A 14,320-nucleotide genomic window follows, 5' to 3' on the forward strand; every position below is an offset into this window, starting at 1 on the left:
CAGGTCAAGAGGAGCATGGCCCCTGGTTTGTTCCTCTAGCACTTGCACCGGGAAGTTGTGCCCAACACACCAAAAACTTCCTGGATTGTCTGTGCACTGCTGTATTGCTCTCGCAGCAGATATCAGGGTGATGGAAGTCCCCAATTGGAACCAGGGCTCGTGATCTGAAAATTTCTGTTAGTTGTCTGAAGAAAGCCTCATCTACCTCATCCTCCTGGTCTGATGGTCTATAGCAGACGCCCACCACATCACCCTTGTTGCTCTCGGCTCTAAACTTACCCCAAAGATACTCAACAGGCTTTTCTCCAGTTTTATACTGGAGCTCTGAGCAATCATACTGCCAGGGCCGGCTCTGGCTTTTTTGCCGGGGGGGGGCGGCCGGAGCCCCTGGGGGAGGGCGGCGAGCCCCGGCGGCGGCTCCGGTCTCCCCCCCGGCGGCCAGAGCGCCGGGGGCAGGGCCGCGAGCCCCGGCGGGTGCTCGGCTCTCCCGCCCCTCCCCCGGCGGCCAGAGCGCCGGGGGCAGGGCGGCGAGAGGGCGGCGAGCCCCGGCTGGGGCTCGGCTCTGCTCTCCCCCCGGCAGCCAGAGCGCCGCGCCGCCCCCCTCCAGGTGCCGCCCCAAGCACCAGCTTGGGTGCTTGGTGCCTGGAGCCGGCCCTGCATACTGCTATCATACATACAGTGCAACTCCTCCACCTATTCTCCCCTGCCTGTGCTTCCTGAAGAGTTTATACCCATCCATGACAGTGCTCCAGTCATGTGAGTTACCCCACCAAGTCTCTGTTGTTCCAATCACATCATATCGTATTAGAGTTGTTAAAAGTGATGCTGGTGGATTTAGCCCCAAATTTTGTTTTATTTAGTAAACAAAGGTTTTACAAAGCCTAGGCTCAAGAGAAATGTTTCTGTGGATTTTTTAAATTCACTGAAGACACATGTGGGGGATTTAAACCTACTCTGGCTGTGTTTTCGTAAATCCAGTGTTAGTTGCGTGCTAGTTCATAAGGACTAGAAAGTGAAACCAAGTAATCTGTTAGAGGAAGGATGAACCAGTGGGCAGGACCACTAGCCTAGCGTGTGGGAGGTTTATGTTCAAGTCCCTACTCTGCCACAGACATCCTGGGTGAACTTGAGTAAATCCCTTAATCTCTGTGTGCCTCAAGTGCCCACATAGGGCGGTGTGTTAATGTTAAATGTATTAGAGATTGTGTGGTGCTTGGATACTGTGGTAATAGGGGCTGTGTATGTGGGTAGATGGATGTTCTATTTCTAAACTGAGAGAAATTCAAAACAAAATAACCACCACCAATGGTAATGTGTACAGCATCGCTGACAAATCAAAGAATTCAAATAATTTGATAACGTTAATAGCACAAGTACGAAATTTTTAATTTTGTGTCCATTTGATGAATGCTTGCATTCTCGGTTAAACTCAGAGGGTTGCTTTGTTTGGTGTAGGAATGGTATTGCAAGGTCCTGTGCTTCAGTTCCCTTTGATTTTGCTGGGAGTTGGGTGCTTGGGCATACTGTAGGATTAAAATTGATATATTTGACATTCATGTTTGATAACTCTCAATTAATCTCTCAATACCTAAATCAAATTGGAATCTATACTGCAGAAAGCCCCCAAACATCACAAGCTCTATTTCAGCAGATAGGAAATGCTGAGGATGTGAACTAATACTAAAGATTCTTAATCATGTTTTGTGTAATATCGGTTTTTGAATATTCAGCACTTTGTTAGGTTTGGAAACATCCCCGATTAAAAGAAACCAAGAGCTAAGCAGGAAGAGCATATTTTTAAGATAACTATTTTAGTTGCAGGCTGTTTCTGTTTTGATACTCATTAATCTGTCCTGTTTTTAAATTAATCTACTCCTCCCCCTATCCCTGCTGTGTCATGTGTTTGCATTAGGAATCTACCTCCTTCAGCCATATTTAATTTTACAGTAGTTTAAAGTTGCAATAACTGATTATTGGACTCCTTCCTAGATTATTTAAAAACCTCATGCCTTACTGAAAAGGGAGTAAGAGAAATCATTCCACCACAGCAGGACATGTAAACTTGGAGGAGAGCTCTTTTCTTTCATTTTAAAGGAGGGTAAAAAGTAGAAATTTTGAGTGCTAATGTCATGAAATAATATCCAGGGGCAGACATGGTGAATTTCCATGTGAATATATTGATGTAGCAGTCTTCATCTCTCTCTCATCCTTTTAGATTAGCTACCTGAGGTAAATAAATAGTTTTAGTGTATAATAATTTGGTGGAGCACAACTTGATTGCTTGCTTCTAAACTGTGGTAGCCCATGAAATACACAGGGCAGCTTGATGTAGTCCTCCAGCAGTAGTGCTGCCAGCAGTTTTGCCTTTATCTTACTTCCTCTACCCTTGGTTTATTTTCTTTTCCTTTATTTCCCCTTTCTCTGCTGTCTCTGCAGTTCTTACATCTGATGTATTGCAGAGAGAATCATGCCTAGGATCACATGGTATACTGGTCAGCTGCCCTTATTTTTGTAGCCAGATACATGTGTACAGTGCCAGAGTGATGTTTCAGTAGCGGTTACTGCTGGTGAGTTATTGCTGCCCAAAGTGTGTCTGAGCAGGTGGCAGACAGCTGAGCAGGAAGCATGGCAGGTAGACCATTATATGTGGCAGGTGCAACATGCATAAATGTTTTGTGGGCAACGCTGTTAAAATTCATAATGCAACAAAAATACAAACAATGACCAATGCTTTTTTCTTTTGCTTGGATCAGTTACATTACATAAGAGATGCAATAAATTGGCAAAAAGTGGTAAAATATTTTAAATGGATAGGGACACAGGAAATGAAAAATTAAGACATAATCTATGGGGGAGGGAGGGTTCAAAAAATCTGATTTTTTTTTTTTTTATTGACAAAGTGTTAACCTTATCTTAGAATTTCCTAGTGTTTGGGTTTTTTGGTAAAACTATAGTGATCTGTTAGGGTGGTGGTTGTATTTTTACAACCCTAGCTCCAGTTATTACCTTGAAATTATTAAGCTATTTGTGTAGGGTCAATAATGTACCCTTATCTGGACATGGATCAGGCACTTAAACTGAGCTGATGGCTTGTGTGATACAGTTGTACAGCACCAGTAAATTTATGTGTGATACTACATTGAAGACACTTGTCTGAGAAATTTTGATTTAATTAAAATCTAGTTACAGGAGCTGATCCTCAGCTGTTTTAAATTGTCATGGCAGTTGATGGTGCTATGATAATTTACACCTCCTATGGGGCTTCTCCACATTTTTTTCAGATTTGTACCTAAAAGGCCTGATCCATAACTAAAGCTAAGATTTTGTCTCAGATATTTTTAGTAAAAGTCACGGATGGGTCATGGATGATAAACAAAAATTCATGGAAGCCTGTGACCTATCCCTGACTTTTACTAAAAAAATAACTGAGACAAAATGGGGAAGGAGGAGGGTCCAGCACCTACTGCTGCTGGGGCTCCAGGGGGCCACCCATTGTGGCTGAGTGCTGGGATCCCCCTGCCACTTGTGGCTACTCGGAGCTGTGGGCCCACAGCTGGGAGTTCCAGGGTTTGTCCATGGCATCTGGCCAGCTGTGGGGGCCCCACGCTGCACTGGGCCTGAAGCGGAAAATGTTATGGAGGTCTCTGGAAACCTCGGATTCTGTGACAAAATCTTAGCCTTATCCATAACCCATTAAATTCAGTGGGAGACTTTCCACTGTCTTCAGTGGGCTTTGGATCAGGTTATAAGTGCAGGTGTGATTACACCAATGGTTTCCCCTCTTACTACAGTGGAAAACTGAGTGTGTCTACTGAGCAAAAAAAATGATTACCGGGGTGCTGATTGTGTGAATCCATTGTTATCCCACTTGTCCACATAATGATTTGACATGTCCACGTAGCAGCAATGCGTCCGCTAGAACCATTCTGGTGCATCCAGGCATAACACCCCTTACGACCATGATGTGTGTTCTTGCATCTTATCCTATCCAACATGGGTTTCATAAAAGGCTTCTCCCATAATGCCCAGAACTGTTGGTGGGAATGAGGATTTTTGATGATTACCAAACATGAGGCACTGCATTGTAGGAGGGAGCTGCAGCAGTGTACTGTATGTCTAGTGCTTGTACCTTTATGTCCTCATTGGGGAGACTGTACTGATGCAACAGAACCTGATCCAGACCTTGCTTTGCAACCAATACTTATAAAATAGCTGTCCCAGCTGTTGTGTAGACGGAGAGTTCCAAGCAGTGGTTGGTTGTGATATCTTTTTGCCTTGCATAGACAGAATTTTGGGGTATTCCTGTTGCTGGAAGCATTGTGAATCTCTGGTAAATATTGCTGTAGAATGTTACAAAGTATCAGAATTCAAGGACATTTGTAAGAGTTACAGTAAAAGACAACCTTGCAGTTCATTTAAGTTTTTGTAGTTACTATTTTGGGGGAAGGAGAAACAATAATAAATATTGAACAAAGATAACAAAAAGCTCTGGATATATATTGACTGCAGACTCACTAGATCTTTCCAACTCAATTCCCGTTCCAGACAACATGGCCTAGAGCAGAATCCTCAGTGCTGTTATCCCCAGTGTCACTCTTGAGATGGTGGCACTGTGACTAGCACAGACACCTGCAAACTGCTTAGGTCCCCAAACTCCAATGGAAATGGAAACTTGGGTCTCTGATGAAAGGTGAGTGATTGATATACATCTGGTGAGTCAGACACGAGGAGGAGGTTCTATGCTTGTCCAAAGCAAAACTCAAACGTTTGCCAGCTAAACTCAGGCAAAACAGTCTGATAGAGGCATTCTCAACTGGGTTTGTTGCCTTCTCACACTGTGCGCCCACTAGGAAGATAGATTTCAATCCTTGTGAATGAGGTTCATTCATGCCAGTTCTGTCCTTGTTTGTATTTAATCAGGGTTGCTAAATCACATGCTAGTTTCATGTAAATCTACTTGCTTGCAGGAGGTTGATTTTTTCAAAAGGACTCTGACTTCATGATCAGTAATATTTGTAGCTAGGATAAGGGGATCAAAACTCATGTTTTGGGGCATAAGATCTCTGCTGTGGTCAGGAAGGAATCCCACCCTTCAACTGCTTCATTGCATAGACAGGCAGGTGTGTATTGTGCCCTCCTCTGAGGCTCAGGTATTGGTCACTGCCAGAGACCTGGTGTTAGACTTGATGGACCTCAGGGACAAATAGTTGACGCCACACAATCCCAAGTTCTGGTTAGATTTTTAAAAAGGCAGCAATGCTATGCTTATAGCAGTTACAATATATTGCATCAGTGTGAAGAAATATCAGTCCTTGCATACTGTTGGGAAGGCCCCATGGCTGACAGGTCTGCAGCAGACTTGAGGGTAGGAAGCACGTTTCACAGCTTAGCAAGTAGCTTTTGTTTCAAGCAACGAAGGTTTGTTTTTTTTATTTCACTTGAGAGCTTTAAAAAAAAAAAAAAATTAAGGAATCAGTCATCACCTCTTGTGTATCACAAAAGTTCATCAAATGATGCCAGTACAAAAGAACTCTCCTTGCTTCTGACAGCTCAGTGCAAATGAAAATCTACTCTGACAGCTCTGGGAGTTTCTGAATCTGCTGAAACCCACAGCTTAATGGTTCACACATCTGGGCCTACTTCATTATTTGATCTGTTGCATTTCTCCCCTGGCCTGCTTAGTTTCCAGAGCCCCCCTATTAGCAGCATCCCCATTTAGCAGCCTAGGTTAGGAACCCTTTACTAGTCCATCTTTCTTCCCTCCATCAAACAAAGAAGGTGGCCCTGCTGTAGGGGCAGCCTCCAGCACTCCTTTGCTTCTTCTCACACTCTGCAGGATCTCCTCTGCACAGTCTAGATTCCCCTTCTGGTTACCACCATCAGCAGCTCAGGGCTGTTAGCCCCTGCATCATGGGCCTGTAACCAGAGAGCAGGACAGCCTGAGGGGAGTGGGGGTGGGGAAAGAAGCAGCTGGGCTTCATTTCTGCTAGAGAGGAGCTTGGTGATGGCCTTTGAGAGAATTCTTTGCATGCTCTCAAATCTAAAGACTCTTCGGAATCTTCAAGCAGGCCCTGTGGTGCAATCATGGGGGGAAAGTAAGACAAAACAATGGTCTTTTATGGCCACCCCAAAATAAAAAGGCTGGCTTTGAGGATCATCTCTTCCTGCCAAGGTGACAAAGAATTCAAGCCTGTTTTTCATATAGGGTCTCTCATTCAGTGGGCAGCCTCTTGTATAGTGCTTCCTGTGAGTCTAGCAGTGCAGAGGTACAAGAGTCACTTCTGTTTCATTTTCAGGAGCCTAAAAGATGGCAAAGGCCTCAACGTGCCCCTGTAAGTCTGGATTCCTGCCCAGCAACCCCTTGCATTCCTGCCCAGTCATGTAGGATTCTTTGTATCCAACTTTTTCACTGAACTATATATATGTTGCTTTAGTCATAGTGCCTATAAATATTTCTCTTTCAAATCTACTTAGGGCCACGACTGTTCGCTACAAAGGGAGAAACCTTCGGATTAAAGCTCCAATGTGCAGGGCACTGAAGAAACTTTGTGACCCAGATGGTACGTAAGAGAAGCTGAAATGGGAAAGAGTTGTAACAGATGATCAGGAGAGCGTGAGTGGCAGTGGGGCTTCTTTGGTGTGTGCCTCTCTGGCAAGGGAATTCATGCTATCTCAGGTTCTTTTGGGGCACTGGATGTTCCTGTTCTCTAATTGCCCCATTCATTTGCATCACCAGTGATACAGCTTTGAGAAAAATCCACTTCTATAGATCTAGAGATCTGATGCTGGCTGCTAAAGTACCATGCAAATAGAGAAATTGGAAAAGAAGTTGCTACGTTGGAGAAAATCCTTTTTGCTTTGCATCTCGGGCTTAGAGCCCTGCAACCCGACTTGAACCTGACAGGACCAGACTACGTGTAAGGTTTTGGTCGGGTCAGAAAACAACCTGACCCACTCAGGATCAGGTTGGCTCTCCTCCTCCTGCCCATGGGGTCAGTGCAGTGGCTTGCATGTCCCGCTCTTGCCAGCTGCCACCACCTCGTTGTACTAGGTGTGCTGCAGAGTGTGTGCAGTGCCTCTCACTCCGCAGTGTGTGCACAGCACAGCGGGGACGGTGGCTGATAGGAGTAAGGCATGCAGTCACTGCATGCAGCTGCCAGCGTGCCGACCCTACAGGCAGGAGGCGGCGGCACTGACTCAGGTTGGGGGGAAGGGTCAGTTAATGACTCTATTACGGTTGGGTTGGGTGGTCTTGGGTCCAGTTCAAAACCAGTTCAGGCTTAAAAATTAGGCACAAGCAGACCTTTACTCAGGCTGTTCTGTACTTGTAGATGGCTGTCTTCATCCTAGTGCCAGCAAATGAACAGCTGCATGTTGCTTAGCACTGAACATTTCAGATATTCTTTACTCTTTCCACCTCAATACAAAGCACGCTTTCATCAGCGAGCAATATTAAATGCAATTTAAAGATCTGAACAATTACACTTGTCAGTTCCTAGCCATCTGTGTTTTGACATAGCACTGCTTAATCAACTGTCAGCTCTAGTGTAATTGCAGTGTCCAAAGATAATATTGGTGCATCAGAACTGGAGGTAATCTGAGGAAGTAGGCTCCACTGTTGAATTTGAGCTGCCCAAATGCTCTTATAATGCTTTCCCCACCTACAATTTTTAATTCATCTGCCTGAATATTTAGCTCCATTTCTGACCGAGTTGCATGTGTCAGGAACACCTGTCTGCTTTGACCCATTGTTTTGCTCTCCTTCTTCCTTTAGGCATTAGTGATGAGGAGGATCAGAAGCCAGTACGTCTTCCTCTGAGGGTCCCTGTGGAGTTACAGCCACGAAATAATCATGCATGGGCTCGGGTGCAGAGCCTTGCCCAGAATCCACGGCTCAGGTAACCAAGGGCAAGATGGATCTTATATGTTGAGAATGAAGGGAGGAAATGTACAGGTGTGGTACAGGGCACCTTTCCAACTTCATTCCCTCTCATTTGAGGATTTGTCCTCTCCTGGTGCCTGTGGCATTCTATCTGCAAATAGGGTAGCAGAGAGTTAAATCAAAATACTTTCTATTCACCAGTCCAGAACCAGCATGTTTAAATTTGCTGATCCTGAAAGCATTTGTGCTTGTCTGTCAAAATGCTTGACTCTAGTGCAGTGGTTCTCAACCTTTCCAGACTACTGTACCTCTTTCAGGAGTCTGATTTGTCTTGTGTATCCCCAAGTCTCACCTCACTTAAAAACTATTTCTTTATAAAATCAGACATAAAAATACAAGTGTCACAACACACTATTATTGAAAAATTGCTTACTTTCTCATTTTGTCTGTATGAAATTTTAGTTTGTACTGACTTTGCTAGTGCTTTTTATGTAGCCTGTTGTAAAATTAGACAAATATCTAGATGAGTTGATGTACCCCCTGGAAGACTTCTGCGTACCCCCAGGGGTATACATACCCTTGGTTGAGAACCACCTCTCTAGTGGGTCATGTGATATCAGACTTTAAAATATCATTCTGATTACCATTCTGCTTTAAATCCCCTTATCTTGGTTCACATATGACTTTACCAGCTTCTCTCCTGAACTACTGAAGTTAGATAGCATAGATGACACAAAGCATTAATAAGTGTTGAGGGGATCCAGGTGGATCACTGGCTTGTGGCACTAGCTCTAGTTAAGATGTATTGGATTTAGTGTGTTGAGAGGGAGGATAAAGAAGCAAAATAGCAGTTGAAATGATAGGTTTCTGTGATTCTGGACATGGCAATTGCTACATACTGATGAAAAGCAAAGATTTCTAGATTTCCAGGGATATACAACATTCTTTTGGGAGTTCATGATATCACTCTAACGCTGTCCAGCACTTTCTTAGCACTAGTCCAGGACTGAGTATAACAAGTCCTGGACCTTGGTCAGTGTAACTTTCATTCCTCAATGAAGAATTCAGAAATAATAACCAAATGCCATAAGGTGGTGGTGCTGGGGGCGGGGGAGGGGAGAGTTAGTATTTTAGGGTAGGATTTATCCTCCTACCATGTGATAGAGGCCAGACATTTTGAGGACAAGGGAAGAAAACAAAAATTTTTATCCCAATTTTATCCTCCTTATCACCCTTGGTATTGTAGTTTCGTGTTCTACTTGCTAAGAGTCATAGCTAACGTTCCCCTCCTCTTCTCTTTCCTCCAGGAGAAACTGAGAGCCCAAGTCACCTCTGCAATATATCTATCTCAGAGAATTTTGAGTTTACTCACAAATCATGATTTACCTACATGTTAGTGTTGTGCATTATAACTGCCTCCTGTTTCTCATGGGGGTTATAGTAAGTCAGGGGTAGGTGCATGGATAACTCTGCATAGTGTGTACATTGCTGCAGTCTCTGCTCCTAGTTTACACTGTGCTAGTCCAATTTCTCTCCTTGATTCTGTTTTGGGAGCAGATTGTGCTTTGAGTTTCTGCTGACTGAGTTCTCAGTTCTCTTGCATTGTTTATTTCCTGTGCAGGATGATAGTGGAGTTACATCGGAAGGTCTCCAGCCTCATTGAGTTCCTGAAACAGAAGTGGGCTCTCCATGAAGTGCGCATTGTATCCTTTTTCTGTTTAGAGCAAAACTGTTAGTCTGCTTTGTGTACCATGTTCAGGGCAATTCTCTCGCTATTCTAACCTCACTGTTTTCTCTCTCTCACAAATCTCCATTAAAGGAACACCAGTCCCCTGTTTACTAAAGGTAAAATGCCAATATCTCAGAGCCGGTGAAGTGAAGAAATCTCTAGCAGGGAATCTAGAAGCATTCTCCCTTTCCTTCAGCTCTTCTATCCTGAATTCCCAGGAAAAATATATTTGATTTTAAATGAAGCTCACCATTTTTTTTTTTTCCCCCCCCCCAGTGGGCTCAGTCCAATTGCTCATAGATGGATGTTCACATTACAAAATCTGTCATGATGATTGGCCCTTTGGTTGGCTGCCTCAGCGAAGAGGCCAAGGAGGACTGATCTAGCACCTTGCTCTTAGAGATATTCCTTAATCATGGTCTTGTGAGACTGTTAGTTGGACAGTTGGCTGGAAGCTTGTACTGCTGCCACCTGTGGCATATCTGTATATTCTTTTTCGAGTAGTGTCCCTATGGGTGCTCCACTGTAGGTGTGTCTGAGCCCCTAATCAGAGATTGTAGCAGTGTCTGTTCAGCCCGCACATGCGTTCTTTCTCCCTCGTGGTCTGCCTCAAATCTGTCTAGCACTGCGCAGGCAAATCACCCCCAGTTCCTTCTCGACCGCCTTTGGTCTCAAACAGAGCGAGCAGTTGTCTCTTCTTTCTCTGTGTCATTAGCATAAGTAGTAGTAGTTTTAGTCCTTTTGTTTCCCTTAATAGCTACAGTTTCCGTTTACCCCATTGAGATTAAAAAAAAACCCCACGTTTATTTCATGTTTCCTGCCTTTTCTCAGGGGATTCCCCCCTCCCAGGGCGTTTAGTCGTTTAGACTTTCTGTCCTCTCCGTTTTTTTTAAAAAAGGGGGGAGAGGGGCAGAAGAGGGACCAACTTTCTTCTGCATTCCTCACTTTTGCAGGGTGATAAACCCACCCCCCTGGGGGCATGCCTGGCTCCCCCAGTTTCAAGAGGTTTCTCTCCTGCAAGGAAGCAATCTTAGTAACATATGGGCACTCTTACTGTTTAAAGTGTCTGGAAGAATCGCACATCCCATAAAAGTGCACCATTAATATATTAATCACTGGCATCAGGGGCGCAACCTGTTGCCTCCTTCTCTAGTCTGTATGCACTTCAAGAGGTCAATCTCTACCTCGGTCACATTCCTTAAAGATGTCCCTGTCTTGGAAATTTGCAGAGCAGCAACTTGGGCCTCTGCCCACACTTCCGTGATTGCATAATGTTTCATGAGAGCCTCAGCCTCCCATTCCATCTTTGGCTCCAGCATACTCTCTGCCATAACAGACTCCACTCTGAAATCCAGCCCCCCGGGGGGATACTGCTGTGAAGTCATCTACAGTGGAGCATCCATAGGCAATGTTCCCTCTAATTTTTTCCATCCATGTGTGGAATGAATTTTGTTATGTGCACCAAATTATTGAGGTAATGTGCAGATGTGCGCCACCAGTAGAAACAAAACCTAGATATAATATATATTTTTAAAAAGTTACCACAGGGGTAATTACTTCAGCCAGGGCAGGTTAGGCATTTTAGAACTCACTACTCAAAGAATTAAATTTAAGCGTAAGAGAGAAATAAAAATTATGAAATACATAGACCAGCCAAAAAACTCAAATAACAGCACTTTGAAAGCCTAGAATTACAGAGAATATATGTGCATTGCAGGAAGTATCAAGAAGTAACACCACCAACAATAATAAAAGTATGTGAAGAGGTGAGTGTGAAAGTGTGTGTGTATGTGAGACACAGATACTGTGTGTGTGTGCGCGCATGCGTGTGTGCAAGACAGACATGCGTTTTTCCTCTAAGTACGTTCACAGCCTGGCAGGACTCCCCAGTGGACTGCAGCTGCTCTGGGTCATCCTTCAGGTAATCAATATTGCTAACTCTCATGCTATATGGTGGCTTTCCTTAAAGTCCCAGTGTGTATGCACTGGCACAGGAGGATGATATTCAGGAAGAAGTATGTGTATATATACAGTATGTCCTTGAGTTCTGGCAGAAGTGGAGTGGCTTCCTCCCAGTCTTAGTCAGGGGACTAAAACTTAAAGTATCCGTACACACGAAGTGTGGAGTCCTGGCTGACAGCTCTGACATGGAGCTTCATGCCGATAGAGAAGTCCGGCCATTGCCCCAGTCCCATGCAACATGGCTCCAGGGTGGGAGAACACATTTCCCAGACTGCATTCTTCACTGAAAGGGGCCCTTTTTTCCTTACTCTACAGAGGAGCTAGCCCCTCTCTCTCCACCAGAGGCAGCTCTGTGGAGGTTACTGTCATTCTAGTGTTTACACATCAATTTACAGTGTTATGACTGTATTCAAAATGGAAAATATAGAAACTCAGGGATTACTTTAATTAAAGTGCAGAATTTCAGATGATGGCAAAATGGAGCCTCACTAAAACCCTGAGCGCTGTTTCTTTTCAGCCCTATGATTTGCTGCTGTACGTTGCCCTTTTAAGTAGATCTGCACTCAAAGCAGACACAGCAGCAGCCACCAGCAAGCTCCCTCCATCCCACTCCTGAGCCCTGTCGCGTTCCCCTCCCTATCCCGGCTCTGCAGAGATTGGGTACAGAGGTGGGGGGAGGGGCACACCCTGCCATCAGCACCCCCCTTCCCACCCCACTCTGCATAGCAAGTAGGAGGCTTCGGGGAGCAGCTCCAGGGCAAAGGGCAGAAGCAACACAGCAGTGGGCGGAGGGACACCTGCCGTGCACAGCACTTGATAGCTTGCTGGGCGGCTGACTGTCCGCACAGCTTAGAGGGAACTTAGCTCATAGGGACACTAATTGAAGAAGAAGAAGAAGAGGAGGAAGTTACTCACCTTGTGCAGCAGCAATGGTTCTTTGAGATGTGTGTCTCTATGGGTGCTCCATAACCCGTCATCCTCTCCTCTACTTCAGAGTTTTCAATGTGGCATTCTGTGGTAGAGAAGGAACTGGGGGCAATTTGCCCGTGCAGCACTAGATAGTCTTGAGGCCGATAACGAGGGAGGGAGAGTGCATGTGCAGGCCAACTGACACTGCTACCTAAAATCTCCAATTAGGGGCGCAGGTATGCCTACAGTGGAGCACCCATAGGGAGCTACACGTTGAAGAACCATTGTTATTGCACAAGGTGAATAACTTTCTCTTGTACAGTCCTTGTAACAAGGTTCTCGGTCACTGCTAGTGCGCCACCTCATGTCTAGCTCTGGGAAAGTAGCTCTCAGGGCATTGGATGGCCCTTTTCTAGTAAGTTGGCTGTCCAGGTATGTCCCCATTTAGACCACCCTTTCTGAGGTGACAAAGTCTAACAGGACCACTGTCCAAATGCCTTCTCTGGACAGTGTTCAACTCCAGCTTGGGGCTCAGTGCCACTATACCAGTGGTGTCAGGGAAATCCAAGCCTACCCACTACAATGTTCTGGCGTAGGGACCTTATAACCAGCAGTCCAGGTCTGCTCAGCACCAATCCCTGTTGCTGTTTCCTGAGGAGTTTCCTACACAGCCTCTCTTTCTTGCCTTTTTCTGGATTTACCATGGGTGCCTACTGTACTCCCTGTGGCTACTTCACCTCCTCATAGCCTCTTGCCAGACTCCTTGCACCAGGATCTCAGGGCTTACCCTCTTCCTGGACTTCTTCCTTTGTCTCTGTTGACTTCCCAGGGTGTGACTGCAACTCTTTCTCTGCTCCTCCCTTCTGCTTTCAGCCTCCTACCTTTATATTGCAATCCCAGCCTTTCCCAGTTGAGCTTCACTCTTAACTAACCCTGGCTCTCCCTCTCACAGGTGACACCAGTTAACCTCTCAGGCCCTTGTTAACCCATCACAAAGCCCCAGCCCTTGTTACAAAGATGTATTTTTTAATATCCCTACCTCTAAACTTTAATCTTTGTAATTTAGTAAAAACACTTGTAAGATGCCAACTATTCTCTTCTTCCTAGCTCTTTCACGCTTCTGTTAGTTTATTTTTTCTTCAACTTGTAAGCCTTTAACTTGTAAGCCTTGCAGCAGCTGCAGAGTGGCACCTTACATGTGGAGACTGATACCAAGGTGAAAATATATAACATGGGGCTACTGTACTGACTTTGTAGTCCATTTTTATACCAAAATCAGTGAAAACTTCCCTTTTTAATTTAAACAAAGTTGCCATGGAATTTCTAGTCTCCTGCACAGGAGTGTTGGTAAATTGGGGAGGGTTCAGAGAAGAGCCACAAGAATGATTAAAGAATTGTCAAAACATGCCTTATAGTGATAGAGTTAAGGAGCCCAATATATTTAGCTTATCAAAGAGAAGGTTAAGGGGTGATTTGATCAGTCTGTACCTACCTACGTGAAGAACAGAAATTTGACAGTAGAGGGCTCTTCAGTCTAGCGGACAAGGATATAACAAGATCCAATGGGTTCTCAATCGCCGGCAATTTTTAAATCAAGGTTGGCTGTTTTTCTACAAGACGTACTCTAATTCAAACAGGAATTAATTCAGGTAAGTCCTATAGTCTGTGTTATCAAGGTCAGACTAAATAATCAGAATTGTTCCTGCTGACCTTAAACTATAAATCTGTAAGTGAAGCTGAGACCAATGACCTTGTTCTAGAATGTAGGATCAGCTTGCTGTTCATGGAAAAATTGTGGTCTTGGGTATATTCCCTTCTCAACATGTAAAGGCATAATT

General features: G+C 44.7%; 1 protein-coding gene across 1 annotated transcript in view; it reads left to right on the forward strand.

Moving 5' to 3' along the window:
- Positions 1-14,320, forward strand: part of CRAMP1 (cramped chromatin regulator homolog 1) — a 95,039-nt gene that overhangs the window by 36,544 nt on the left and 44,175 nt on the right. The window contains exons 7-9 of the mRNA XM_024218996.2: positions 6,475-6,560; positions 7,775-7,898; positions 9,504-9,585. Coding sequence (XP_024074764.1) covers positions 6,475-6,560; positions 7,775-7,898; positions 9,504-9,585 — 292 coding nt within the window. The remainder of the gene's footprint in view (positions 1-6,474; positions 6,561-7,774; positions 7,899-9,503; positions 9,586-14,320) is intronic.

Source organism: Terrapene carolina, unplaced genomic scaffold (genome assembly GCF_002925995.2).
Source record: "Terrapene carolina triunguis isolate 2854851 unplaced genomic scaffold, T_m_triunguis-2.0 Scaffold67, whole genome shotgun sequence".
NCBI classification, from domain to species: domain Eukaryota; kingdom Metazoa; phylum Chordata; order Testudines; family Emydidae; genus Terrapene; species Terrapene triunguis.